Here is a 27964-nt window from a genome sequence, read left to right on the forward strand (position 1 = left end):
CTAACAGGGACTTATGGTCAACCCAACTGGCTAGTAGCTTTATTTAAGTAGATACTACAACGTTTCGACCCTGGTTTGGGTCCTTTTCAAGTAATACTAAGTATGTCGTCATGTCGGAAGAGACCGTGTCATATTATAAATTTTCGGTACATGTGAGCACTGTAATAGTTGGGTTCGAACTGTTCGAGCCCAACTATCACAGTGCTCACATGTACCGAAAATTTATAATATGACACGGTCTCTTCCGACATGACGACATACTTAGTATTACTTGAAAAGGACCCAAACCAGGGTCGAAACGTTGTAGTACTTAAATAAAGCTACTACCCAGTTGGGTTGACCATAAGTCCCTGTTAGAATTTATTCATTACTGGTGACCATAAGCAATCTTCCTAAGGATTTTAATTTTAGTTATTTTTGCCTTAGCCGGTCTTTCCGCGAAGGAAAGATTGGATCAAACGTAATTATCTGTATAAAATAAACTTTGTCAATCGCTACTTGTTAAAGAGATTCACGGTGTGATACAACTCGATGGTTCAGACATAAATACAGTCTTTTTCTCGTTGGCTCGTATCGCGTACACTTGGCACGAAATACTGGCGTGTCTCTTGATATAAATTCCACGAATCGCATGTTCCTCAATAATAAATTTTTGAGAAATTTTTGCTTTCTTTCTCTCTCTCTTTCGTGACATTATTTTCTAAACTAACGGCATTCACGATTTGACTTATTCGCGTCTCTGAATAAACTTAACGGATATATGAGCTCTGACAACGATAAATTTGGCGATCAATAAATTTTGAGGTCCTTACGCCCGGAGGAAGATTTATTTGACACGATGATCGATCTGACGGCGGAATCGATTTCCTCTTTTCGATTCTGACGTGATTATCGCAAAACGTTTACCATGCGGGATTCGCGAGAATCGTTTAGCACCGACGCGGCCGGCGCTCTGGCAAAAACTGCACTCCGTTGACCCAGATGCGCGTCCGGCGGACAGGGCTTCATTTTAAAGGCCGTAAAAAGCGCCCTTTTTGCGATCCGGTCGATCCCGCCGTGTCCGCGGCGTGCGGAAAAACGCGCGGTATTGCGCGCGTTCGACTTTGATCGCTTGACACCATCGCCGGGTCGACCCGCACGAGTACATCGGTCGTTCATCATCGGCTAAAGTTTGATAAAACTTCATCCGCCGGGGTCAAGCAACTCTGAGGGTCGAGGGACGTAATGAAGCCAAGTCGACGAGGTAGATAATGATTAATTTAATTATTCTTCTCTCTCTCTCTCTCTCTTTCTTTCTTTCTTTTTTCGACGCGGATTATGACTCCTCGACGAAGCCGTCGCAAAAATTCGCCGATCGCCGCCGGTGACTCTTCAGCATCCCTCGGATTACTTTCTGCCATTGATATCGAGAGTCAGCCGAGAGTTATGTAGGCGGCAGGATTAAGATCTAATTTGAATAACTGCGCGACTGGTAACTTTTATGAGAGAGCCCTATCGGCCCGACAGGAGGCAATTACGTACATTGGAATGAGCGTGTATTAGTTGAAGAAGTTCTATTTAGTACGGGTGAATTGGTTTGCAATTTCGCGGCGGCAAAAAAGGCAAGACTCGCCAAGAATATCGCGGGAAATTGTTTGCTATGAATTGTCCACTATTGAGCCAACAAACCGATACGTTGGGAGATTAAATGTACCGGTGAGAAATTAAACAAAAATGCGAGTTTTGCGCTACGTAATTTAAGAAACATTTGTAACAAAAGGAAAATGTATCATTAGTTCGCTCCATGCCACATCGAGTTATCAACTTTTCATACAACTACAGTTAATGACGCAACTTTATTTCCGTAAAGTAGTTTTATACAACTGGATGTATATTAAAGGTGGATTTTAATGAAATCGGCGAGGAGTGTAAAATATTTGGCGAGTGTGTCGAGCAAACCCCTCGGTACTCTCTTCTTAAGTAAGCCTCAGAGAGACAAGAAGCAGGAGCGATGAGGATGTGTTTTCGGTAGCGTGACATGAGTCGGAAGAGCAGGGATTAGAGGGTGGGATTTCCGAGCAGGAGAGAAGGCCTAAGCCGATAAAATTAATTTAATTCCTCGTCATTTTCGTTTCGCTCCTTATACTAACAGAAGGAAGGAAGAGAGGCGAATTCAACGGTAATTGGGGGAGATAGTACCGCGGAGGAACGAGTTTTCATTATTTTTTACACTCTCTCTTTTAATGTACCTTAATTTTATTACCGCTGTCAGGAGACGTGATGCGCTCGCGCTTTATGTCTCGCGAGACCAGAGAGCACAATTGCAGTAAAATATTAAATTGTAGTAAAATTGTGGTAAAGTCCAAACACGAGTTCATTTTTTTAGCGTTATTGTTAACGTTTGGCAAATGAATAAAAAGTTTACCGCGGGGCGTCCGTTCAAAATATTAAATTCTAGGAAATACATAAAAAATATCGCGTCTTTATTCATTTATTTTAATTCCGCATCCTTTAATTTACTATATTTTTGTTTGCTTGGATGCTTGTCCGTGTTATAAAATGGTATATTCTTTTTACGATTCAATGCATCGCGATGTAAATGCATTTTGCTGACGAAACTTTTTGAAAAAAATCTGCTGAATTTATGGACGCGATTATGGACGAAGAGAAGTTAATTTAAGATGCAATTTTATTCAAGCGAAAGTAGCATATTTTGCGAATTTAAATGTGTTGGGTGTTTGCGGCTGGGAGAGAGCAAATGATGAATTACCTTGGAATTGTTTTATAAGGTATTTCTACGCGACTAACACCTTTGGTTCTCTCCGGACAACAACTTTTTCTTTCCCGGTTACGGACTGTTTCTTTCAGTGTAATATTTCTTTCACTTATGAATAAAGAACAACTTCATAGCGGAAGATAAATCCACCAAACATGTATAATATAGACTTATATAAGATAGATGCAGATTAAGGCAATTTTTCTCATTTGGACCAGTAAGAAATGAATAATTTTTGTACATTATTTTCAGAAAGGCAAAAGTGTCTTTATAGCTACAGTTTATTGCGTTAGATTTGGAAACAACTTTTCCAAAGTTTCGATCAATACGCGGCTAGTAATCTTCAAAATATAACGGTACAAATGTCGTAACGTATGACAATCTGTTTTTAAGACACCCACGTAAATTTACTTAAAATTAGAAAATACGGTCTCGAGAAAAACGCATTACAGTTTCGAGTAAAATGTTTTCCAATGTTTTGATCACTTTCATTCATAACTTTGTTAGTTTTATAGCTGTCGTTATAATATTGTATTATAGAATACATTTTTAAGATTCAAAAACCGAGGACAGTTCAAAAAATTAAAATTTTTCATTTCTACTTGAGAAAACCTCTTTAATCGTGATAAAAAGTTGTTGTCGTTTATGTTGTTTAAGATATTACTTTATAAATAACTTCTTAAACAATTCTAGCTACCACAATTAACGTGACTCTAATAGACTCTAATAGACAGCCTGTCGTATTAGACGAAACAAGGGATCAATGACTTTCTGACTCGGTGCTAAATGTGAATGGCAGAAAATGGAAATCGATCGTACGCTCTCATTTGATATTTTCTCTATCCCTGAACCTGCGAACTGCGGCAAAGATAATTTAGTTCTTCTCGTTGATAGTTTTAGAAGATGCATGTACTGTATATACATTTCGTGATACCGTAAAATTTTATTTTCAGACCAGCACAAAAAGTTTATGTCTCACGATAGAGGAAAACAACATATATGCCAAGGAGTCAAGAATAGCATAGGTTATTTCACAATGGTCTACGATCATGCCCTTTTTCCAATCTGTGGTTCCTCTTCTCGCTCACATAGTAAAGATTTTAAATATATTTCATAGCTTTATCAAAAATTTCTACTTAAATCTCATCCTTAGATTATGACTACAAATGAGTTTCATCTATTTAGGTTCCTGATATTTGATTCGCGCAAAGGGTTTTACGTTCCATATTTTTATAAATGTGATCCAGAAATTGTTAATATTTGCACTAAAGAAAAGTTGATTTTTAAGTTACCCAGAAACTCTTGGTTTGAAAAAGAAAATAATTTTAGAACGAAATGTAAATTAAATTTAAAGATCTTTTCCGCCGCGGCTGTTATTTGCCAGTTGCAAGGAACATATTTGATTTTATTCTTTTAACGCACCTCTAAAAGTCTTGTAAAGCAATTTCTCTCGTATTTCTTCTCGCTAGTGCTAAACGAGTATCAATGCTGGAAGCTCGGTAACTCGCTCTACATTCGATCCCAAAATCGCATATCTCGGCGTTTGATTGAAATACGATGGACAGCTTTCCAATCTCATTGTTTCCTTCTAGTCTGTTAGGATGGTCCGTGGGCTTTGCAGCGACTGAATTACAGCCGCTGTCTTTCGCACAGACTGGATGAAACATTGGACGTTATAAGTGGTGACGACTTTTACGCTCCGGCGTAAAACGTCGAGCTAATATTTTTGTCAGTTTGACAGCTGTATCGGGCGCGTCTACGGAATCTTAAGACGAGGGCATTTCGCGACAATGTGCAACAACGGGGGCGTCCAACAAAGAATGCGTATTAAACCGCGACACTTCGAGGACGCACAATTTATTTGTAGATTTTACAGCAACCGGGTGCCATCTCTATTCCCGTGCGCATCGAATTATATACGGCGTCGCCCTGATCTCTTTACAGGTCGAATTCTGCACCTAAATTATATATCTGCCATCGTGAATATAGACTAAGCAACTAAGAGGGGGCACATCGCGCAGCGTCTGAGGTAAGCAGATAAAGCTCGACGAGCCAGGGGAAGAGAGAAAGACAGGAAGGTGGAGCTTCCTGTTCCTTCACTCAGCAAAAGTACGAGGGGGTCGAAAGCTCGCTTAAGACGGCGCTTATCATTCATTCTGCCTCCGCGCTCCTTCTATACGGCTCGCCCACCTTTGTCGGTCGCCTCCTCGAAGTGTCTACGATCGGATGAGCTGATTAATGGCGAGTACACAAGATTTTTACCGTTTCGAAGCGGCGATGGGGAAATATCGCGAGAATACAAATGAGGTGTAGGCGAACAAGTCTGACACATAATTTCGAAATCACGAAGGTAGTATTCATCTCCTTAATGATAACGCGATGTTTATAGATAACAGACGTGATAATTATTGATATCATTGATACTAATATGTTGATAGATCTTTTAGATTAATTTTACGGAATAAAATTTATATACGACTTTCATTGGCTGATTTTATAGACACAAGCTGGGGCGCCGTCTGGTCCAAATTTTCATTGTAAATCTTTAAGATTTCGTCACTGCGATATTTTGGTCGCATAAGTTTTGTAGTTAGAACTTTTATCAATTTAAACGCACGTGCTTGCAAATCTAAAATGAAATTCGTCTAGAGCGAAATGAATATTTCGCGATGCATTAGAATGGCCGAGAGAAAGAATGAAGCCGGGATCGCCGTACAATTGTACGATCTTGAGGAATTTGCAGATATGATCTTGTTACGAGCAGGAGATTCTAAACGGGGAGGAGAAGAAAGGGTGTATATGTAGCGGAAGGGGAGGATCGGGGGTCATTCGCAAGACCGAGGCCGAGTCTCGCGGCGCGCACGAAAATCGCTTGGGATTCGCGCTGTTTTATGGGACGTTGGAACGCTCGTTTCGCATTGTTTGTTCGCATAATAATTTACGTGCCGGGTTGCTTGTAGGATGACTGCCGGCGCGAGGGCTGGTTGGCTGGCTGGCTGGTTGGCTGGCGGCACGAATAAGAAATGCTCTATATACGTCGCGTCGTGTGAAATAGGAGCGGAGGAGATCAGAGATGGAGGAAGGGAGGGCAAACACGTGGAGTGGAATGACGCGACAAGAGCGCAGGCAGACGAGGAGAACGTACACGAGGAATACGTGCGTTAACGCGGATCCGGGAGAGACGAAGGGCTACCCGTGCGATTTTATTTTTGCCCCATTTCTGAGACAGAAATCTCTGTCCTCTCGCGCGCGGCTGTTTCCACTGTCATTACGTCCGCTCCTCCCTTTCCTCATTCGCTCCCGGCTTTGCGGGTTGTCTGCCGTACCGCGCGTACGCGGTGCGATCGCGAGCGTATCCATCCGACGGAATGACAGCTGGCTGATGCGGGTCGCTCACATGCGAAGGGAAAAAAAACCGCCCTCATGTTTCATATTTAGCTCAAACGCCGCTTTAATGTTATATTAATGGAGATTGTGTGCGGGAGCCTGAAGATCGATCTCGATAAAAAAAATCCCGTACAATAGTAGATATTAAGAGAATGATGCGTGTAATTAAGATGAATATTATGAAGATCTCGTATTTAGACGTTCCAATAATCTCGAGTATCGATGAGCGTTGAGCTTCTTTTAGATCCCCTTGTGTCTAGGACTGAAATGCCCCGAGCTAAAAATGTGCGAATTGTCGAGGATCGAGACGGCAAGAAAGACGTCAAATCTAATTCTAGATTCAATTTTAAAATTTAAAGAAGCGCGCCCGTATCAGCGCTGCACTCAAACTTCGCGACTCGACTTCGTGACGTGTACACGTCTGCACATTTCGGAGGAGCTTCGGAGTAACGAAGTGGAATCTTAAGGCGTTCAACGTGGGTGCGGGGAGGGAGGGAGGGAGGGAGGCCGTCGCATTGTGCGCCAGTCAGACGGAAGGAAGGTTTCACGACCTTGCAGCTTCGCGCGTCCTTTTAACGCCGGATGGGCACTTGAGCTTTCATGACCTTGCGCGTCCGCATTGTCCGGTCTTTCAGACGCGGCGGCGTCTTTGGCGCGATTAATTGGAGCGGGCCGTGTAAGGGCGCGCCAGCGCGTTAAGTAGAACTCACGAAACGGCTGAATCATCTCCTGCGAGAAACTCGAGGCGGCGTCCGTCCGCCAGGACGAAGACAATGACGCGGAAAATGGGGGTCTTTGTATGACGTTCTCAAAGGGGATTCACGTCGCCGTGTCGGAGCGACGCGGGACATTAATCAGGATCACGGAGGCTTGAGAAATTGCGACTATCAAAAAATTATCAGACATCCGTTTCCTAAGCTGGCCCGTCCGCCTCGCCCGTCGCGCCGAATCGAAACGTTCGGTTTCGGAGCCAATCGATATGGTAATCGAGGGTTAACGCTGCGGCACGGTGCAGCGATGATGGCCGGGGCTCTTCGACGAATTTGGTGATCAAAGCGATAACCCGCCCGCGTATCCCGCGGGATCGCGTTACGCGTCTCGCATTCGCAGCTCTCGCGATTCGAAACCGTGCTCGCGCGAATCCGGGCGCATTTGCGCCGGAAGAATTTGCATCCACGGGGGATGGTCTTGCACGTTATCGCTGTAATTTCCATGGCACACGCTTTTGGGATATACATGCGCTTCCCGTGCGGGGAGTAACGCATTCCATTTGCGTATCGCTAAAGCATGCGGTTCGCTCAAGTGTTTCTCCGCCCGTTGATGTTCCGAAAGGAGCACCGCGATATATATACTGCGGTACGGGGGAGACGTACAACGGTACGGGCGCGCGCGTCGTGCAGCTCTGTCCTGAATAAAAGATCGTTTCGAGAATCAGCGCGCGGAGTCGCGTAGAGCCGCGCGGAGCCGCGCCGCGCCGCGCCGCGCCGCGTAGGATCGAGGCGAGACCGGCAGCAAAAATCGCGTATCGAATGCTGGTTAATTCATGGCAGCCCGGGGATCCCGCGGGATGGACGAGCAAAAAGAGAGCGGAAAGTGATAAAGTACGTTTCGAGGTATACGGACTCTCTCTCCCGTGTCTCCCTGTGGCTTTCACGTACGTTGCACGCGCGTGTACGTTTGCGCGTTTGCCTCTCTCTCTCTCTCTTTCTCCGACCGACTCTTTTTGCCGCGACTACCTCGCGTTTAGTTCTGAGATATTTCGCCGGATACCGGAGAAAAAGATCTCGAGGATCGAGAAGCACTTGAGCGAGCATGTTGCGCGAATTAAAGTTTAAAAGGCTGCCAGCGCCGCGACCTATGGATCCGGGCTGGTCGGGCTTCAAAGTTTTACCTTGGCTTTGTCACCGCTTAACCCTGGATGAGTAATGCGGGGGCGTAATGGCGCTCGCGATAAGCAACCCATTTTAGAGCCTTTCGCGTGACGCTAAATCGACACCGTTAATCTTCCATCGCTACTCCTACGCTTCATTTCGTTAAGCATCTCTTCGACGGTGAAACAATTTCTCCCGATAACGTCGAATATTTATTTTAATCGCATTTTTGCGTTAACGGTAAATTTATTAGCGCTGTCGATCACCGAGAAATAATTGTTTCTCGTGCGTCTTAGGGCGACGAGTAACCCGCGTCGCAAAAGTGAGGACGACCCAATCGGCAAAATTGCATTTTTACGCGGAACTTTTGCGACATGTGTCAAATTTAAAATAATTTCGTTTATATCCTTGGGAATCCTTTCCCGATTGTCACGCATATCGAACGTCACGTCTCGAGAGCTGCATTTTCGTGGCAAGCAATACCGAAGTGAATAATAACGCAGAGACGTTCGATAAAATCTCGAGAGAAACTTTATCATTAGGTATAATATCGCAAACAAACTTTACATTCTTTATTTTCGTTGCAGATAACGCCGTCGATAAAATACCAAAACACATCCACAATACGAACATCAAATAGGTAAATACTGCAGAATGAAAATTGATTTCCGCGGTGATAAGGGAAGAAGAAATAGAATGTCTCGTCTCAAGAGATCGATGAGAATATAACTATGAATTGTGTTTTTGCTTTAAAAATGTTTTAAGAATATATTATCTATCTTTAAATTCGCGGCTCAATATTTCGGTGAAGTGAAAGTTAACGCCGGGAGAAAGAATTTCTAACTGCGCGAATTATGTAGGTGACGGAATCTGTCTTCGATAGTCTTATGGTATTTTCTAGGCGATATCATTAGGTTTAATGTGGCAAACAAATTTTACACTCTATATTTTCGTTGCAAATAACGCCGTCGATAAAATACTAAAACGTGTCCACAGTACGAACATGAAATAAGTATTACGAAATAAAAATTGATTTCCGCGATAATTAAGGGAAGAAGAAACATAACAGAATGTCTCTCTGGTCTCAAGAGATCGATGAAGAGAATGTAGCTGTTAATTGTGTTTTTGCTTTAAAAATGTTTTAAGAATATATGATCTATCTTTAAATTCGCGGCTCAATACTTCGGTGAAGTGAAAGTTAACGCAGGGAGAAAGAATTTCCAACCGCGCGAATTATGTAGATGACGGAATCTGTCTTCGATAGTCTTACGGTATTTTCTAAGTGATATCACTTTTCTGACGGGCGTGCGCTGTAAGGAATTGAAATAAGGCACTCACCGCATGCCCCCTGATGCTGCACTCTGATGTTCTTCTTGTTTTCGCAGCTGATCTGCCGCAGGTGACAATGGTTCGTGTAGGTCACGTCGTCGGAGCCGCAGACGAGGGCGGAAGTCAAAGGACACTCCGCAGGGCATTGACACACGCCCTTGCCCTTTTCGGACACGACGCACGTCGCGCCCCAAGCGCAATAGGTCTTCTCGCAGGGTTCTGAAATGAGGTAGAAAGAACGTCCTTTTAATTTCTGACTCGCCGGACATGCCCGGCGTTTCAAAGCATTTCAAGCCAGCTCAATCGACGACCAACCGTTCTCGAACTCTGTATTACGCTAATACCCTTTTTCGTTATTATTCCGTCACTACCAGAACTGCTGCCCTGGTCTGTCGCCGGTAATACACGTTTGAGAACAATTGTTTTAGATTAATTTCCAGACAAGATAGTTCATAGAGAGTTGCTCGGTTAAAGTGTAGTGTGCTGGAGTTAAGCGGAAATTTAGTTCAGAGCTTAATTGTCAAGGTATTTAGGTTGAAAATTAATAAGTGATAGCAGATGATGGTCGTCAGACATTTTGCTAAGCCAAATATCTCCCGTATTATTCTACCTTCTACAATATACTCCTATCGAGCATTTCATGTCAGAGTTTTCATAGAAATATTACTCCGAGGCGTATAGTAAATGGTTAAAGATTTTTCTCAAAATTACTTTTTAAAGCATATAACAATAGCTTTAGAAAGACTTAGATCTTTTTGTTACAAATTATAACGTTACGCGCGACGCCAAAAAAGCCAATCTTCTCTCGCCACGTCCTCCGCACAAAAGCCCCGGTGAAGGCGTTAAATGATATTATTATGGTAATCGGTCTACTTTTCATTCCCGGTTAAAAATGATTCGCACCCTTAATCCCTCGGAGTCCCGCCATTTAATCGATTTTGCGGAGAGTCTCGCGGCTGGAAGTTAACAATAGACAACAACCCCTCGTACAATGACGAGCTTTGAATAAATTGCAAGCAACGGCTGATACTGTCACGTCGTATTATTAATTTCCTGCGTCGTTAATTATTAATTCCGCTTAAGTACCGACCTCCTTCTGTCATCCGGGCGGCGAAGAAAGCGAAATCACCAGCACGATCATTAAGTCGGTCTGCAAGAAACGATCGTGAGCGAGAGGGATGAGAGTCTCCCCTTCCCCCCAGCCGATGAAGGATTATACGATTGAGCAGTTTCTACGCGGCTGCTTCGCGTAAGCACAGAGGAACCTCGTGTCACGAACGAGTTCCGAGCGTTGCGCGGTCAGCTTTACCCTAACACGCAACAGAAGTTCGCATTCTGTCTCCCGGCAGAGCCGTCGCGAAGCGACCGTCCAATGGGAAAACGCCAATTACGGCGGAATTACTCGGCAAAAATAATTAGTAACTGCGGGTCTCGCGGGAACGAATACATTCCCCCGCTTCCTCTTTTCGCCGTCTGAATCTTGAGAGACTCTCGCTCTTCACAGTTCTTTTACTTTCGTCGTTCGCAGACCAAAGGCGACACGTCCAATATACAATGACGTACAATCGCTTTCTTTAAGGCCCGGTTTTTCACTTGCTGGTTAAATGCCGACCGGAGGTCAGTCGATTATCTGCCTCTTCTTAGATAATGATATAGAAAAGGGTGGAGAGTCGACTAGCCTCTGGTTAACAGTTAACCAGCAAATAAAAAAACCGGGCCTGAGAAGGAGAGATGCGTTGGTAGCTAAGAAACGCGCTGCATGACATTCGGTTTGGTTCATCGTTCAGCGCGTTCAGACCCTTATCTTTCTCTCTCAGACCCCGTCCTTTCTCCCTTCGACTCGTGTAAGCGCAATCAATTTTACGGAGTAGCTCGCTCGGGGAGGATGGACCCGCACGGAGAAATCCCGGCGGATAATCCGTGCGGCGCGGTCATTAATACAGAGGACGAGTTAATCCCCGGTGAAAAAATCGAGCCGAGCGCGCCGAGCCACCCGGTCCGATAGTTCCGTTCACGATGGTCGCCCGGGACGGGAAGATCTTCTTCCGCGCGTCCTACGCCGTGCTCCTCCATTTTTCAGCCATCCCGCGTGAAACGACGTCGTCCGTGCGCCATGACCGAAAGAAAGCGATAAAGAGCCGTTTTTCGCAGCCCGACCCGATCCTTCTTGCCGCCGTTTCAGAATGGACGCGGCTGCGCGAGCCACCGACGACCCGCGAATTTCCTCGCGGGGAATCGCCTCTCATTAGGGCGCCTTTTTCTATTTGCACGTTACGCCCGAGAGAACATCCTCCGAGACGTTCTTCGAGGGAAGCACTTGAACGTTTCAGTTACTATAACGTTTCCCACTCGCTCCCACCTCGACTAAAGCAGATCTTTCTATTCCTTCGAACGTTCCGTTCGTTTTAATAAGAATCCTAAGCGGACCTAAGATCCGCGACGTGAACTGTCGAACGATTAATCCTTAACCGTGCAAATATATTTAACGCTAGAGATGAATAACGGGGCTTTTCAAAGATTTACATAGAGAGAAAAGTGCCTTATTATGAGATATGTTCCTAACATGAGATAGCGAGGTTTCTGCTAAATTGATAGACATTCGTTGGTTCCATCGGGAATTTATTGCCCTTAGAGTGAAATCTGTTTAGTGGAAAATGCAGTGTTAGATCGTCGCGAAGAAAGAGTTGCGATTGAATTCGAATGTTGAAAACCTGCTATCTTATATTAAAAGCCTATCTCATAACAGAGGACTTGCCTCTAATATTTCTGAGATTTATCAAGATGTATCAAGTTATAATGTTATCTCGAAGATGTAAACGTATAAATGAACCTGATATCGCAGTGTTAGTGAACGAAGAATTACACTATCTAAGAGATAACATAAGCGTCTAATCAAGTTTTTACAAACATTTAATCAAATTCGATGAAGAATTTTGTAGGAAAATTCAGTTTTTTTTTCTATACTCTCTTTTTCCCTCGCTGCATTAAATAAATTTTATCTACAAAATAAATCGATCACAGTACGTTATCGGAGGAAAATAGCGATTACTTGCTTTTCCTGCCGTTTCAGTTCCTGCGAGTCCGCGCGGTCGTTTTCAATGGATACGCGGCGCAGCGGAATTTTCAACTTTACTGACTTCGCATTTTTACAACTGCTTGTTGCGAACGGGCTGGAACGCAATCGGCGCCGTGTAACGCAACTGACTCTTGATGCGTTTCGAACGAAATTATATCCGGCCCGATGGCGCCCGCCGCTTCCGTCGACTATTGTTTAACGGCGAGCCGTCCACCGCGGAGCGTCGCCGCGTCGCGTCGCGTCGGCGTGATTTTTGGCGGTCAGCGACAATGCTATTTATACGATCTCTCGTTCCGAGGGCCGGCGCTATAAACAAAACCGAGAGAGCGCGGATATGACACAGGACACGGTTATTTTCCCGCAATGTGGAAAATGTGACGGGTTCGCTATCCGCGACTTGGACGGGTTACCTCGCGCACGAATTTTCAATAAAAATATCTTCCGGTCCGTTTGCATCGCGAGTTCCGAATTTCATGAATTTCCGGCATGAAATTGGATTTTCGCATGTATTACAAAAATTTCATAACTACGCGAGAGCTACAAGAAAATGGTTTGCTTAAGGGCAATGTAATTCTAGGACGTATAATAAGATAATAAATGTCTACTAGTTTTCGCGCGAATATTCGCGATCATTTCGACAATTGCTTCGTCAGGCGCTTGACAGACTAGCCCGTTTCTTGATACCTCAATGTATTTTATATCTAAGATGACATGCGAATAAAAACAAGATATATAAATTTCAACATATTTTAGACATTTAAATTGATCGCGATATTTTTCGTAGAGAAATATTATTCAAGCTCGAACATTCGTGAGCAACCGCACTATTTTACAAATCGATTTCATCTACGTTACGCGTATAAAACCGTCATGGACATCTCCATTTTTTTCCCTTCTTTATTTGATGTATTTCAATAAGGTCTATTGTGCCGGCCGTTAGGTCGGCGTGTTTATCTGCGTTCGGCAAACGGCTTGCGTCGAGGCAGAATTTTCCAACAAATTTATCCACAGCGAGAAACGATCAGCAATCAATATTTGCTTTACTACGGCTCGGCTAATTACGGTTTTCAGAGAACGCCGTTTGCGGCAACAGTGAACATTTAAACGCAAAATAAATATAAATAAACCCATAAAAGGGCAAGTCAATTTTTATTGTGCTTTAAAACAATAATTTTATTTAATGTTTACTATAAAATATTGGGCATTTATCACAGGGCGCTAAATTTCTCTCTCTCTCGCTCTCTTTTGTATAATATTATTCTAAAAAAAAGAGATATATGAAGTTTTATGCAAATATAAATAAGTATATACATTTCGAAAGAAAGAAAAAGTGTACATTCCTTTCGAAGGTACACGAAAAAAAAGTTGTTGAATTAAACAAAATGAAGTTGCTTGAATTAAGTAAATGTTAATGTCACGAGCTGCCACAAACATGAATAATTCACTCAATTGTATTTGCTGTGGATTTTAATTTTAAGCATTGAACTAAATATCCAGATTATTAAGACAACAATTTGATGTTTTTTTTATATTTATTAATACTGATGTTGTTTCAACGATTTTACTTCAATTACACTGATTTTGTTGATACAACATAATTCTTTTTTTTCCGTGTAGACAAAAACCAATTTAGCCAGAGATTGCTTCGCTCAACTTCAATCGCCGTGCCGTGTGCAAATGTGCACGTAGATCTGGACATAATTCATCGAGCGACAATTTGTCGCGACGCGAAAAAAACCCCGTGTCTATCACGAGTAATTTATCATGTTGCTCCATCGGAAATTCGATCATTTGGAAAGACATCGGTGGTAAAATGTGTAAATTTCGCAAGCAAAAACCGTGTCGCGCTCTGCGAATTCGTGTAACATAGGTCAATTTTGTCCCGAGGGGTAAACCGCTGAGGGCATTGCGGTATGACTTGCGGCATTACTGGGCATTCTTTGGGCCTTACTGGGGCATTTTAAGGATAAAATAAGACAAAACAAGATAAATAAGATGAAGTAATGCCCACTGGGCATTAGTAGGCGTTGGTGTACATGATTTTGGTCAGCGGTTTACCCCTCGGCTTGTCCCTCCTTGCAGTCTCAAATATGAATTTTTAATGTCTACCTACGCCGCCTGACGAAATTAAAAAGCAGAGAGAAATTTATGAGCTCTGTACACATCAATTTGTGTGGCTCACCGATTGTTATCCGACAAATAACATCAAATATGTTTACAATAATTTCCATTTTCTGACAATTTTAACATCTCGTAATACAAAGCTCGTATCCTTTATCGCGCGAGAGCTTTTACAATTCGCGTAAAATCGAGATGTGCTTTAAACAAATAAATATTTTATAGATATTCAAAGTCAACACAAGCGAACGTAGCGATTCGTGCGTGCGATATTCGCACACGAATGCAATAATACCCGTCGAGATGGCAATCTTCCGCTTCAAAATTATTAAATTACCGGAAGAATCGTTGCTATCTCTCGTACACGGATGAAATGTAAATAAATCTTTAATTTGAAATCCCTCGTTCAAATAATTAGATTTAATTCAAGTCTGAAACGCACGTATGAATTTGAATGTTCAAATCACACGCACGTTAATAATGTCTTCGGTTTTCAATTATTCCGCCTCGCAATACGTGCTGATTTATTGCCGGCGTGTCTCTGTTCGCGGGCATATCCCGCGTGCATTCGTCCACGCAAACGAGACACCTCTGTTTTTCTACTCAATTAATGCAAAATAACGGGGGCGAGGAGAAGGACCGTGAGAAGAAAGTCGGCGCGCGCGTCACGTCGCCTGGCTCCCGGATAAAATGCCGGTCGCGAGTAATTAATCCCGTGCTGTGCCAGCTCGGCTTTCGGGACGACGAAGACGGATCAGGGGTGGGCGAACGGGTGGGGGAGGGGGCTTTAATTGCGGCGCGAATAGAACTCTTTTCCGCGAACGCGCCGAAAACCCCTGTCGCCCTCCTCTCGCTGGCGATATGAACACGTTGCGGACGTCGCGACGTCTGGCCGCGGCCCGTGATTAATGTTTCGCTTCATTTACCGCGCGATCGGATCGTCGGTATAATTAATTAACCGCGCCCGCCGCGCGCGTTCACGCCCGCGTTCCGCGCGCAACAATATGAGACGCACGTACGAGTAAAAGGGGGCCGTTATCGTCGCGGGACGCGACTTCGCGCCGGGTCGACGCTCGGCTTATCGGCGTCGCGTTCGCATCGGATCGGCGCGACGATTAATTTCGCCGGGCGGATCGCCCGCGCGAATCTCCGATCCGCTCGCGGTACGATTAATTAGCGGCGTCGAGCGAATTCCGCTCGTCACGGGGAGACGCCGGGGTCTTACGCGCGTGAGGACGAGCTCCGTGTGAGACACGGCGAACGCTTCCGCCGCAATTTGTGGAGGTAATAAAAGGCGGTGGCCCGCCTGTATCCACAGACTGTACAGGGTGTTCCAGGAGGGAAGGTCAATATTGCGGGAGGCGATAGTATCGGTCATTTTAAGCGAAAATGTTCATACGAATGTACGTCCCCATTCCCCACTGTTTCCGAGATAGAGCTACGTGAGTGTCTCGCGTATTTACTTCTTTTCTGTACACTTCACCCTTCATCCAACCTCATAAACGTCTGCGGGAATTTACTCTTATACGTCTGTTGAATGTTGTGCTGATAACATTGTGGAAATGTTCAAAATGCCTCGCGCATTCGCAAATGTCGAATATGCAGATATGCCGTATGGTTACGGCTTCTGTGACGGTGGTGCCACTGCTGCTGTTGAAGAATACCGCGTCGACGCTTTCCTACACGCTGAATTCCGAATGGCAAAGTGTTTTCCAAGGCTTTCAATACATTGCGTGCGAGTGGAACGCTTTCCAGTGTTCATGTTTTATCTGAACGAGGACGTCAACAAAATGTGCTGCTCTATCTCGGAAACAATTGGGGAAACGGGACGTGTATTCATCAAAAATTTTTGCTTAAGATCACCGATACTTTCACCCCCCCCCCTCCCCCAGAATATTTACCTTTTCTCCTGAAACACCCTGTACAGAGGAAAGTCCCCTATTGCGAGATAGGCTCCTAATACGAGGTAGCGGAGTTTCTGCGAAATTAATAGCCTCGTCTGTTGGTTCCGCCATGAATTTATCGCCCTTGGAGCGAGAGCCGTTTAGTGGAAAATTCATTGTTAGATCGTGTAATCGTTGCGAAGATTTGTCATTGCATTTGGAGGTTGAAAACCTGCTAACTCGTATGAGAAACCTATTTCATAACAAAGGACTTTCCTCTACTGCTAGACTGCTGCCTTCGAGCTGAAAAGTGAGGCGAGAGTTTCGCCATGTCTTGTTAGGTAAATAAAGTAGTACGTGTGTATCGGTCTGTCAGTTACGCATACTACTTTGTCTACCTAACGAGACATGGCGGAACTCTTGGCCTCACTTTTCAGCTCGAAGGCAGCGGTCTATAGTGGTTTGCATATATACATACATAGAAGTCTGTGCTTCTCTCGCGTTGGAAGCACGCGTTGAATTTTTTGAGGTTTTTTACGGCATATTTGTTTGGCTTTTGTGGCGCGTGAACCACCCCCTCTCTACCCCCCCCCCCCTCCGCGGTGTTTAACCGTAAAGCCGAAAATACGATCGCCTGCATTGTAATCTATTTTCGTAAATTTTCGGCTCGGCTTTTAATAACGCAATTCAATTCGCGATGGCGCGATATCACCGCAATCGAGTCGTCGGTGCGCGGGAGAATATGTTCCGTCGGCGCGAAGTTAAAGTTCATTTTGGAGGATTTAGATTCTAAATTCCGGATTTGAAAAAATCCGCCGAGAAACAACAGGGGGACGAGAGAGACGGGGACGTTAAAACCCTATTAAAATCCACTTACCGTGTAAGACCTGGAAGTCTTAGGGCGCGCCCTCCTCCCCCGCACCCTCCCCCGCGCGGCGCCATATTTTCACGCGTCGCATATTCCCTCCCCCCCCCCCCCCGTTCGCCGACATAACCCTTCGGTTCTCGCCCGACCGCCATCGGGCTTGCGCGGGCTTATCGCCGCCGCGAGATCTCGGGCTTCTTCCGACCGTAGATATCCCGGAAATGCGGTTAGCTCCTTTTCTTGCCTCGTACACCGACGCAATCGCCCCGACGGCGCGCGCCGTATTTCACGCGGTTTATAACGGCAGGGCGCGAAACGGCGCCTCGCCGCGCGTTACGGCAAACAGGTTCGCGCGTTAAATAGTTACCCGTAGTCAGCCAGCCGCCGCGCCGCCGCCGCTGCCGCCGCGCCGAATCCGCAGTGGTAAGGGTCGACGTACCTAACACTTCGTCGCATTCCTCTTGCCCCGCGACTTGCCCTCTAATCTGCGCGAGGAATCGCGCGGCGTTAACATTGCCACGGTTACGAAGACTGGAGGGACTGGGGGGACCGAGCTACGTAAAACTGCCAAGCCGAAAAAGCTTCGCGCAACTAGGTAGTTGCGAACTCGTCCGCCCGCGGCGCTGACTGCTCTGACGTATGCACTGGCGGTACCGTCGAAATGCGCGACTTGCAAGCAGTTGCGTCTTAGCGAAAGTAGTAATTATATCTTAACAATAAGAAAGGCGTAGAGGCTTCTTTTAGACATACGTGCTGTCTGAGAAATGTATCAATATTGTGAACTTGGACCTTAGACGGCTACATCGAGAGTATAGAATAGAATCGGTACGTAATCGTCGCCTGCGCCACGACTTGATGCCGAGGCCCGGTATTCGAAGTCACCGGAAAAAATGTCCGATTAAATAGAAATGGATAATCCAATTACATAATAACAAACGGACATATCCGATGAAAAATGTGATCGGGTTTTTAATTAAATTTCAGCGGATTTTCATCCGTAATTCAATCGGGAAACGCAATCGGAAAAATTAACCATCGAAAACACTATTTGATTGGTTTAGCCGATGAAAAGTTTTCTCAGTGCGGACCTTATATTCAAGACAACCTTGAATTTATCTAAAGATACTGCATAAAAAAACATATCTAAAGATCCTGTATTGAATATTTTATTGGCTATGGAGTATCTAAAGATGATTTTAAGTCACCTAGAAAAACTTTCTTCAAATCCACTCTAGACGATCTATATGTTAGACTTTCGAATACAATTCTATTTATAATTTCTTGTGCCATGCAATGAAAAAGAATCATTTAAAGAATACAAATATATACTAGAGACTGTATATTGAAAAATACATACACATTAAAACGTATGACATATGAATTATAGATATAGTTTTATTTTAGAATCTGATGCAAAACGTTATATAAAGTATTTAAAATCTATAAAAGTTTCTAGATATTTAGCATTTTTTTTTCATCAAGACTGAAACAAAATTCCAGTTTCATATAATATTCAGAGCAATATGAATCTTTACTCGAATTGAATACTGTCCGGAAACATTTTTTAAATATTCGTCCGTTATTTGTGTCAGTGATTTATTATTATTGTTTCTGTTATTCGTCAGAAATCTTTTCACGCAGATCTCTCGGCAAATTTTGACCTTTTCTTAAAATAAAAAAAATTAGAGATAATTACAGTAACCGCGCGCGGTTTAATTTGCAAGTAAGTATTTCATTAATTAAGATAATATTTCGAAGTCAAGCGATAAATTTGGTCGATTATAATTCTTCGTAACTAATATTTCTTCCAATAAAATTTATAAAGCTCTGACGTAAAATCGCGAATACAAAGTAATAAAGGATATAAAAGCCCAGACAAGATCATCTTAACGAGACTTTCCGTTTGGTACCTACTTTGTGACCAAAATCGAATGCGAATAAAATGGAACCGATCTTGTTCTCACTCTTTAAAAATTACAATCATTTAGACACTAACATCCTGTCTTGGCTCTTATATCCTTTATTACTTCGTACTTAATATTTCTTCAATAATCATCCACCGTTATACGCTGCTCGCCAGTATACGTTATATCATTTATTACACCATTGTACGCTGAATGGTCTACTGGAATAACGATAATAACACACTTCCTTTAATTTTGTATCATCGTACAGTCGTACATAATTCATGACTACGGGCTGCGAGCAATTGTGGCATTTATTACGACGTGTTATTTACAATAATATTGTTACATCAAACGTAGCGTTACGTTGCCCAGACTGTGGCAGGCAGGATAAAACCGCAGCGAATTTCGCTCGCGATAGTGATTCATTCATTCGGAATTTGTCGCTCAACTTTATTCGCCCGGAATTGCGAGTTTTATCATAAGCGCGGGCATGCTGCTGAAACGCAGATAATAGCACGTCGAGTATTGAAAGGCCGGTAATTATTTGCTCATTATCCGGCGTGCTCTTATGTGCAAACTAATAAGAGGCGCATGATGGTTTATGCAAGACGAGGGGAAATTATTTCGCGGGCTCGTGCGTCGAAAATGTAGCGTTTAATCGGCGTGTTCGCATCGATCTCTTTAACGGAAAACAAATCTCATGAACAAATCTTGAGGCGATTAAAACAATTTGGCAATGATTTTCTTATCTGACAATTTAATAAGACATATTATTTCTTTTCAAATTTATCCTCAACATCATGTAATCGTGGAACAACATGGCACTTTCGAGAACTTTACGAGAGGTTTCGAAATTTTATCACACATTCTACTAGTAAAATGTATGGTGGAATTTCAAGAAACTCCCATACAGTTCTTCGAAATGCCACGTTGCCCCATGATTTTCAGGATAGATTTTAAGAAGAAGTTCTCTCTGCGTAGTATTGTTACACCCTACGAATCGAGTGTCGGGTCGCGTACTGAAAAGAAGGTGGGCATCTCTTGACGGTGAACTTATTGATTAATTAATGCCTCGGTGACTTGTCTTCGAGCTATCACCTTATAGGTACGGACGTGTTCGCAAACTTTCCAGAAACATCGTTGTGTCTCTTTTAAAGCTGGAAAGCACGAAAAAGCCCAAGCAGTAAGAATTTCAACCAGTCGAAATTTTTAGCGTTTCAAAAACTGGCTGCTTACTGTCGTTGGGCACTTCCCTTAAATCTTTTCGTATGTTCGGACCGCAACGGCATTATTACAATAAATATATCAACAGCATACGTTAACTATCATAAATTTTTGTCTCACAATTCACGGAAATGGCGATAGAAACGAAATAAAAAAAATACAAAGTATAAATAAATAGAAATACGTTTTAAATATCGTAGAGAGCCCGAGATTTTGCCAATTCTTTACTTCCAGGTGCTTTTCTCTCGATAAAATTCTTTCGTAAACAGATGACTGATGTACGTGTCGTTTCCCTAATGTCGGAATACCATGTAGAATTGCGATGGGCCGGAGATAACCGCGGAAACGAGCTCGTTCGGCAATCGACGCCCTTAACTTTAGCCATTATCTGTACGATACGGCCACCTCGAACACAACCGTTTACGATCGCTCTAACCGTGTGGTTATGTTGGTGTATTCCTGCCCGGAAGTGGATAGTCGCATCGCGATAAGGAAAGAAGAGATAACGCGGGGAATACTTTCCGAGGCGCCCTTTAAGCAGAGATTTCGACGCTTCGATAACGGTTGCAATTGAATAAGAGCGTTTAGACCGCGTTGTCGGTAAATCAATTAATTTTCATCAACATTCGCTGTATATTTTCTTTTAGCGTTCGTTCTGTCGGCGCGCGGAAAGGAAACTGTAGCTGCCGTAGCTGAAAATCTGCACGCGGCTGACTAAATTTCAGTCGTAAAATATGGACAGCTAATATTTAGTTGTGATAGCCAAATATTTTGCTACCGCGCCCATTGTATTAGGTGTGACAGTTGGCTGCGCTCTAGAAATTTATAGTTATGGCGGAAAAATATTTTTAGCGAACCACGATTAGCTACGGCAGCGAACTTTTTTCTTTTTACGGCGCGACATCGACCTCGATATCTCAATATGGAGAAACCGTTTATTCTTTTCAGATATTCGCGACTCGAGACATCCCGCATGTACAGGTGACGCATTTAATATATCCAACAAATACCCGGCGCCATCGATGCGCAATAAAATATCCGCCGTCGCGAAATATTGAAAGCCGTGTCGCATGTAAAGCGAGGGGGAGAGGGATGTATCGGATAATACGGTGAATTTCTTTCGGAACGGTTTCATTTTAAACGATGACTCGCCACCCGTCCGAATTCGGAATCTCGGATTTTCCGACGGGAAAGCCAACAGAAAAGCGACAGGGATGAGGGAACAGGTACAGAAAGCGCGGACGCTGGCATACCCGAGGAAAGAAAAGGTCGGCCCTTCCCTACGCGACTTTCGTATGCGAAACGAGTTCACGGGAGGCCCCTCGGGGGGGGAGAGACGGCCGGCGAACGTTATTAATACCTTTCGCGTGTAATCCGTCAACAAGTCCCCCCAGCGGTGTCGAGTAACAAAAAGCTCGGGAGGGAGAAGGGAGTTCTGTGAAAAGCTCGGGCGGTCAGTCACGCTGGCGCGTTATCGAGGGGGATATAAATGCGCGAGTCTATCGATTTCGTGTCCGACTTCTCGCGGGGCGCGTTGTCAAACGGAACGAGTTGCCTCGCAAGCGGGACGAAGGGCCGGCCACCTCCGCGGCTTGTAAAGGGCCGTTGTAAATTACATTTTGACATCATGACGCGGGTATATCGGAACACGTCAGGTAAGCGAGCGCGGCGATGTTACGAAATTGGAAGCTGCCGGAAAAGGGCCGATAATCTGCAAAGCGCGAGGCATCGTACTTCGTTTAATTAACCCCGATAATTGGCCGCTTCTCTTTCTTTCGCGGCGCGACCCCGTCCTAGGCAAAGCTTTTTAGATAAACGAAGATTCGCGGACATCGCGCGTCTATGCGTGACACGTTTGACACGTCCGATAATTTCAGATAAATGGTGGAGGTGAATTCTGTTGGTATTTCGCGACCGGAGAGTCGAGAATTTAAAATTAATTGAGTAGACGCGGATGCCGATCGACTCCATAAAGGATATCGTAATAATTCATAAAGGATATCTCTCCTCAATCTCCGGTTCATTATCCCCGATAATTATTATCCGAATTACTGCCCGTAACTATGAACTTTCTGATTGCAAGCGATGTAATTATAATTCATAGGCTTGGCATAATGCGTTTAATTATTAAATTAATGCGCATGTTGCGTAGTGATTTGCATAATATCTGAAAAACAAACATGGCAGAGTGTATATTTGTAGATTTACTTTTACAATCTTTAGTCGCATAAATTTCATACCTTTACACTATTGTTAAAGAGGATTACTAGCCAATTTTATCGCGTGCATTTGGTTAAAAAAATTCTATAGTTATATTTCTAATTAAAACTGCGAAAATAGTTGGCGTGCTTGTGTAAAAATGGTGGTATTTGTTATTTAATTAATACTAGAAAATCGAGAAATTTAATCATAAATTCTTTTACCGAAACTATGCTTTCATCTATATTGATGATTACGTGCAGAATGAATTTTTCTGCACTTCTTTTTTCATTTTTCGTAAATAAAACACCCGATAGAGGAAACGGGGCAAATAACGCTTGGACATAATTAAATAAGGAGTGCCGTCGAAAATTTATAAGCGACAATATAAGATAATGGCTGTTTCGTGTTTCGTTATTTATCGAAAACTTATCAGCGAGAGCTACTTATTAATTGATTACATAAATCAGTGGAAAGCATAGAATAGCAGAATAAACAAGTATGCAAGTAAATAAATGCGCGAGGTATCGTAGCGTTTAATTACCGCGAAACGAGCCATCTGCTATCATTAATAATTAATTAATTGTCATCATTATATGCAAACGATTAATTGATAATTGCCGGAATAATTTATGTACACGCCACTAATTAGTCCACTCTGCACACTGTTCATTCCAACTGTCGATAATGCAACAACAATTGTCATTATTATGAAATAACGCTAAGTTATGATAAGTTAATTATATATACTTGTCGTATTCATTTGCTTTGCTTAATTTAATACATTTCATGCGGAGTTGACTTTTCCCTTCATTTGCAGAAACTTCCCCATATTTCGAATGGAAATAGATATTAATCTACATATATACACTCATAACAAAGTTACATTATATTTTAATCCATTAAATTTAGAGAGCTATAAATTCATGGATCATTAAATGTCACGAGTCGCAAACATACGAATCTGCAGCGCGTGTTGTCGCATGTTGCTAATATGCATTGCAAACTGCAGCTCAAAGCCCGAAAAATAAGAACGCTGAAAATAATGTAAGTCCAAGCCACAAAGAAGCTTCGAAGACATAATACGAAGATTCACAATTGAAATCAATTGTTTCCGAACACTTGCTCATTAACATAAATTGACTACTTTTACTACGCGTATCGTTGGGTGATACAGAACTAAAAAAAAAACTTCCAAGGAAAGTGTTCGTCGAGTCAACCATGTTACGAAGGTTCTATAATTTCTCCTCTGTCTTTGTTGACGTAATCGATTCGTCCAGGCCATCCTCTCCGTGATTCGAAGTGAAGAAGATATAATCACGCGGTCAACTTACTCAGAACGGGGGAATGAGTTGGTGGTAGGTACGAGTGGTGCGGTTGCGGAGGTGGGCATGAGAGAAGAATATAACCCAATTAACGGCAGCCGAACGCTCAAGTTGTCTGAATATACACGAAGGGTTCGCGGTAGTCCCGAGTAAATAAGCGATCACGCGCGAGAGTGGGTCCGTACCCTTTTATTTCCCCCGACAGAAGAAGCTTACCGACTAATTATACCTCCCGACTTCTCGGCCCTTTCTGATCGCCAGTAGCATCGGGGGCGGCCCTTTCATCCGCTAACCTAAATCCTAATTTCAGCATCTTCTCTGACCCTTCACCGTCCACCTTTCCATCTCAAAGGGCTCTGTCTCATTGATCAAATATAATGTTCGTTGAGAAAAGTCGCGCCATTCAGAGGAGATTTCGAATTCGATGACCGACTTTTTCTCGTATCATCCCGAAATTCCCGTAGCATTTTGTATTTTCATTTAAATGTTATGTATCTTCGGTATGACACGAATATTGAAAAAATTTCAATTTTTCAGAAAATGCCAATAAATGCCGATTATAAAGCGAAAAAAAGCAATACTCTCAGAATTAAATAAAATTCCTTTCGCTGCCCTGGTTTGTAATTTGGAAACTTATAAATTGTCAGTTGTTTAATAATTTCTTTAATCAATAATAATCGAAAGAACGTGAAAAAGTATTGAAAGAAGAAGCTCCAGCAATTAATTCGGCTCGTTAAACATGTACGAACTAATGGGCAGATTAGCTACTTTCTAAGGATGTAGTTTTATGTACGCTACGGAATTACCCTCTCGTCCACGATATCATAAAGTTATATCGATTCACGACCGGGCGGAGTTTAATGTCAGTGTTATGAGTAGCAGTACAAATCTTCTGTTTTATGGTCGACATGGCTGACGGGAATAAATGAGGATTTCAAACGTAGGAAAGATTTAACGATAGCGCAGCAAGAAGAGGGCAGCCGTATCAGAAATCTGAACGTCAGCGTTCCTTCGCTACTTCGCTTTTTTTTGCACAATGTGTACTTTAAAGCGGTAAAAAGAAAGTCGAGAGCGACAGGGAAGGAGAGCAGGAAATGTGCGGTAAAGAGAATCATCAACCGAGTTGCAAAACAAATTTGTTATCTAAAAACAATCCGTTATCAATCTGCCATCTACAAGCTTGCAGTTAATGAAATGTAAACTGAACGTCAATTGCCCGTAACTATTTACGAACTTTATGGCGAATTTAAAATTTATGTTGAGCAGACAGGCTTGCGCGAGCGCGCGGGAAACGCGACTTTGCATCTAGTAATAGAATGCCCAGTAATAGGCTTCACTTTCTCTCTCCCTCGCTCGAGCACATCGGATGTACAAACCCATCGGATTAGCCGGCAACGGTGACGCTGCGACACTAATCTACGTGCACCAGGTTGTCTAGTTTGACCCGGCTGTCCCTATCCATATGACACGTCACGATACGACGACGCCTCGGTCCAATCCGGTATTATGCGATACGGAAGGATCGTTATAGCAACTTGGCGGCGCGACTAATTACCAATTCGATCGGTTCTGAAGTCGGGTTGTATTATTAAGGGATACCTTACGTCTGGTTATCCGTTATTGTTTTCAGCCGCGGTGCAATGTTAAGCAAACTAGCAGGAAGAAGCAGATCTGTCTACGATATCATGTATTTGTAACACGAGGAAAATATAGATTCGCAATTGCGATCAATCAAATTAACAACATATCGTCGGCCTAATTAGAAAACCGTCTAAGTCTAAGAAGTCTAAACCGTCTAAGAAAAGCCCTAAAGGGGTACAGCCCTCCAGATAGGGGAGGTTTCCTTCGGCACGGTCAGCAGCCTACCAAATGCTCAAAGTACCAGAACGAGAACTAGATAAAACAGGCTTTAAGCCTAATGCACAAGGAAGAAGAAGTGGCAAGGTCTCGAGACAGATTGGCCGGAGTAAATATTTTACTTTTGTCAAAAACTGGAGATAGAAAGTTTTTTTTAATTAGACCGACGAAATTGAAATAACGACATGACGAATGTGACACGTAAGAACAATGCACGTTGCGTACGTCTACAGAATTTCGTCGATATCGTCGCGTTTGAATTGTGTTGCGGGACACGAATAAGGAAACAAAGTCGCTCGCGACATCGAAAGCAGCAGTATAGATTGAGCGAGATTAAATGCCGCGCTCGCCATCGATGGGCGAGCTTAAAGCGTTAACGCGCTTCGGAAGAGAATAGGAAAGCTAGAACGGCCCCGAGCGGTTAAGCTGATGAATCGCGCAAAAATCACGAGCCCGCGAGAATCGACACGTGGAAGCCCTCAAGCATTGGCGGTCCATTCGGTCATCGAGCTTCTCACCCTCGGCGCGGCGGTGGTTAGGTCAAGCCTTCGTGGGTTAGGGTAGGTCAGCTCAGGTCGATCGGTCGTCGCGTACGTTAGTCTGCGTTTTACGATGGCGGCGCGACATGGTTGAGCTCGCTAGCGTGGAGGGTGCGAGCGATTTAACCGCAACTACCCCGCAATCCCTCCCCCTCCCTGCAATTATAATGCTAATTCCGCGTACGCGGCTTTATGGTTAATTGTCGGGTGACTTTCTTCTCTCGAAATTGCCCATTGCATAGCCGTTCTGAAGCGCGTGCCGCGAATTCCGCATATACCCACCGGCGATTACTTCTATATTTTAAACGACTCTTGCAAAACAAGAATAAAGGCACGCTGTCGCCAGTAAATAATTTTCCTACATTGGCCACTTAAAAAAAGTTATAGAGGAAGAAAAAAACCAATTTGTATCCAGTTACAAAGAAGAATTTTATGAAAATCTTGTCGTATTTTATAGTGGACTTTTTATTATCGCGATATTAAATAGATATTAAATAAAGGAAAAGTCTTTCGTAAATCACTTGTAACTTAAGTCATTAAATTAAAATATACATAATCCGTGAAAATAATTGAAAGCATGCAGAACTACCGCGTCATGCATTATTTAAAAGTTTCGAGTGCCGTGAAATAGATTATCTCCCCAGAAGAAGATTATGTCGTTTCTCATCCTGCTTGTCGTATTTGAAATACACGCGAAGGTATAATAAGGACTTACAAAAAGCGGTAAGAAACGAGAACGATGAAAGCTTTCCAATCACGGCCAAGAAGCCCCGGGAAACAAGAAACGTCACAACACCGTGAACTTTCGGCTCGCTTTATTTCCGACGAGAAAAATGTTTCCGCGGCACGATGCGCGCCCCTCACGAAGAAAAGGAGCAATTTATTTCGATATTTCAAGCCCCTCTTGCTTTGATCCATCTCAAGGAAATGGAACGCCCGCGAGAGTAGTTGCGCACTTAATTTGGCTGCGTCGCTCGCGAATGAAAGCTCGACTCTTCCTCGCATTACGAGTATCACTATTTCGCGTGCGTCAATATTACATATCATTCGTACATCTCTCATTACCATTAGAATAATTTCAATCAATTTTCGAAGGTTCTTATAAGACTTTTATACAATAATACAATATAGTGTAATATACTTTTCAATTTCCGATTGTTTAATTAAATTTTATAGACTTCGTCTTGAGCCAACGGCACAAGATACTATTTTTCCTACGGGATCATTTGCGAGAGCCAATCAGAATGCAGAGTTTTAGATCAGATGACTTAAGGCTAAATCCTGATTGGTTCTCGTAAGCAATCCAGTAGGGAAAAATAGTATCGTGTGTCGTTGGCTTTTTACCCTTTGATTTTCTCGGATTCTCTTTGCGTACTTAATTGTTTATTAGAAGAGAGTCCATTTCAAACTGATTAAAGAACACTCGTTTGTACAGAGGCCATTAATTTCGAGACAGCTTGTATATTGGTACGCCGTTATGTCCCGGTATTAGCGATAGATCAACGCCAACGATATCGTGCATGTTCGGCCAACGGTTTCGTGCACCCGGCAAGAAAAGTAGTCAATGTCAACGCGTGGTCGGACCGGCAGCCCCGCTGAGAATTATAATCCGGACGCGGGACGCCTAAT

At 43.3% G+C, this 27964-nt stretch overlaps 1 protein-coding gene across 1 annotated transcript in view; it reads right to left on the minus strand.

The window, feature by feature from the left end:
• Positions 1 to 24252, minus strand: part of LOC105561525 (agrin-like) — a 175114-nt gene extending 150862 nt beyond the window's left edge. The window contains exons 1-3 of the mRNA XM_012011578.1: positions 24169 to 24252; positions 17652 to 17838; positions 9352 to 9561 (exon numbers count right to left, since the gene is read on the minus strand). Of these exons, the coding sequence (XP_011866968.1) occupies positions 9352 to 9561; positions 17652 to 17838; positions 24169 to 24252 (481 nt within the window). The remainder of the gene's footprint in view (positions 1 to 9351; positions 9562 to 17651; positions 17839 to 24168) is intronic.
• Between the last annotated feature and the right edge of the window lie 3712 nt (positions 24253 to 27964).

Source organism: Vollenhovia emeryi, unplaced genomic scaffold, assembly GCF_000949405.1.
Source record: "Vollenhovia emeryi isolate VEMERY1.0 unplaced genomic scaffold, V.emery_V1.0 DF939206.1, whole genome shotgun sequence".
NCBI lineage: Eukaryota > Metazoa > Arthropoda > Insecta > Hymenoptera > Formicidae > Vollenhovia > Vollenhovia emeryi.